Source organism: Battus philenor, unplaced genomic scaffold, assembly GCF_028537555.1.
Source record: "Battus philenor isolate CCGP_79_NKW_IND1 unplaced genomic scaffold, ilBatPhil1.0.hap1 SCAF_23, whole genome shotgun sequence".
Lineage (NCBI taxonomy): Eukaryota > Metazoa > Arthropoda > Insecta > Lepidoptera > Papilionidae > Battus > Battus philenor.
Genome location: NW_027181686.1, coordinates 7,684,094 through 7,686,956, shown reverse-complemented (window position 1 = coordinate 7,686,956; position 2,863 = coordinate 7,684,094). Strand labels below are relative to the sequence as shown.

Sequence of the window (2,863 nt, the reverse complement as noted above, 5' to 3'; positions counted from 1 at the left end):
AAATTGACTTAAATATAGATGGTACAATAACTTTTTTTACCAAAAATTACTTAAAATTCACTTAAAATATATGTGTTTACGGCCATGGGAAACCACGCGTACATTTGCTTTTTGTAACTATTAGTCAACATATACTGCGTGTATGAAAGAGAGATTATCTATAATAATATCTTAATTAAAACTAATTTAATCCGGCGTTTTAGTTTGGGATCGTACAAATAATGTAACAGGAGTAAAAAAAGTATTGATGTCAAGTGTCCAGTGTACGCATAAGAAACGTTCTCCCTCGAACGTTACATTCATCGTACTGAATTAAACATTAAACACATCAAGCGTATATTACGAAAGTTAACGCAACAGAACACTGAATGGATTCTTCTGTGTACACAATTCTATATATATTCACGGACAAAATATACTACAGTCAGTACAGTGGTGACTTAACTCGGAATGCCATCGAATGACCCGTCCGTTACGATAAGGTCCAATTAAATATATGATGAAGTTGTTTTTTAGTTTCCGTGTTTTGATCCTTATACGCGTTATGATAGCGGCAACATCGGTCGTGGATAATTATTATGAAGATCGAATGGAAATGATAAACAACGAGCTGCGCATGCAGATCGGAGGTGATGTAGTCTTAAGTGAGGACGAGGCACTTGCAAACGATATATTAATGTACTGGAAAAGAAAGGAAATCGATGAAGGTTTCCACAATCCACAGTACTTCAATTTCTCGAAACATTACTTCGCTTACAGGGGTGATATAGCGAAATCTAAAGTATATCAAATAATAAGAAAAATGCCCAAAGGCGCGGTGTTACACATACATAGTTCGCTAATGCTAAGTGCGGACCAAATGCTAGATCTCACCTACGAAGACCATTTGTACATATGTTTCGCTGACGAATTACAAATACAATTCTCCAGTGAAACACCCCAAAAACCTTGTCCTGTTAACTGGATACTTTTAAGTGAACTAAGAAACTCATCTGACAATGTCACTGCGCTAGATGAATCTTTAAAAAAACATTTCACACTCCTCACAAATTACGATTGCAAAATGGTAAACGATATAAACCAGGTTTGGAATAATTTTGAGAAAGTCATCTCTACTATTTCTCAACTAATTAAATACAGGCCGGTAAGAGAAAAGTTTTTCTATAAGGCGTTAAAGGAATTCTACAATGATAACATACAGTATATAGAAATTAGAAGCGGTCTTCATAGTTTGTACGAATTGAACGGTACAGTCCACGACAAATTATTCATGTCAAGATTGTACAGACAAGTGACTGAGCGCTTTAAGAGGGAGCATCCGGATTTCGTTGGCGTTAAGATTATTGTGACGAAAAACAGAATGAAGACGAATGATGAAATATGGAAAACTATAAACTTAGCACGTCAAATCAAAGAGGAAATGCCGGAATTCTTTGCTGGTTTCGATCTTGTCGGACAAGAGGACCTGGGAAAGTCCTTGTCAAATTTTTATCCCGTTTTAAAAGAAGCAAAAAATGATCTCAAATACTACTTTCATGGTGGTGAGACAAATTGGTATGGTACCTCAAGTGACGAGAATCTTTTTGACGCTGTCCTCTTAGGAACCAAGCGTATCGGTCATTCGTACGGTTTGATAAAGCATCCATCTTTGTTGATTGCTGTGAAACAGAAAGACATTGCTTTAGAAGTGAATGTAGTGTCGAATGTAGTGCTTAATCTAGTTCATGACGTGAGAAACCATCCGTTGGCGTCCTACTTGGCCTTGGGTTTGCCGGTGGTGTTGTCTAGTGACGACCCCGGCGCATGGGGTGCGGATCCTATGTCGCACGACTTCTACATTACCTTCGTTGGGATCGCAAGTAAGCGCGCCGACTTGCGCCTGCTTAAACAGCTCGTAATTAATTCTATTAGATACAGCACATTAGATGACATCAAGAAAACATCACTGTTAATGTTATTCAACAATAAATGGGATATTTTTATTCAACAGATAATTAGTAATCATTCATTTTGAGGAGTACAAATTTCTAAACACGGGTTCGGTTTAATTTTGTGTGAAAGTCACTTCGATGTTATTGAAAAATTTGTGTGAAAAATTTTCAGCGAAGGCATTACAAGTGATGGAAAATTATTGATTAGTGATAAAAGTGTGATCGTGGAAAGCTAATAAACCACTACGGATTTTTATTATTTTTTTTATTTTATGGCTTCTTGAAAGTTTTTGTATATATTACCGAAAAAGCTTGTAGAAACTTTACATGATATTTTTTTAATTTACATTAATTGTATGTGTGTACTTTGTTTTGAAGTACTTTAGTTATGTTTAATCTTTATTTCGTGTATTCCAATTGGTAGAAAACTCTCCGATAATTGTCTGGTTTGCTGTTTCTGCCAAATAGTTTCAAGAAAATTAATAATATAAGTTTTACATGAATTCTCTCTTTACTCATGTTTCATACGCCTGAGTTATTTCTTTTTAAGGAAGAAAAATGCTTTTATTAGCGGTTAAATGTAACCTTGTCAGTAGAAAATGAGAGATGTCAATATAAAACAATTTGTAAAACTAATCGTGCTATGAAACCTCTATCTCGTTTTCTTATCTGTGTGAAATTGAGAGCTACGTCATAATTATGTAAGCAAATATTCTAAATATTTAATTTCTTGTGTTGATAAAAATTCAAACATTTAGGAATCGCTAAGACAGATAACCTAGATATTCATTAATGAAACAAGTTTTATCTGTTGCAACATTACTTAAAATCCACGCGTTAGATAATTATATACTATTATTTGCTAAAATATTAAAATTTTACATAAACCGTTTGACAAGTTTTATTGTGTAGATTTTTGCTACATTACACTA

The 2,863-nt window shown here is 34.3% G+C and overlaps 1 protein-coding gene across 1 annotated transcript; it reads left to right on the top strand.

Moving 5' to 3' along the window:
• Positions 1-445: 445 nt before the first annotated feature.
• Positions 446-2,174, top strand: LOC137924254 (adenosine deaminase 2-like). The gene has a single exon (XM_068767634.1). It carries the CDS (start codon positions 497-499, stop codon positions 2,012-2,014), a length of 1,518 nt encoding a protein of 505 aa, XP_068623735.1. The 5' UTR covers positions 446-496; the 3' UTR covers positions 2,015-2,174.
• The last annotated feature ends 689 nt before the right edge of the window (positions 2,175-2,863 follow it).

Coding starts and splice junctions, on each gene's coding strand:
- LOC137924254 (XM_068767634.1), top strand. CDS start 497: ATGATGAAGTTGTTTTTTAGTTTCCGTGTTTTGATCCTTATACGCGTT.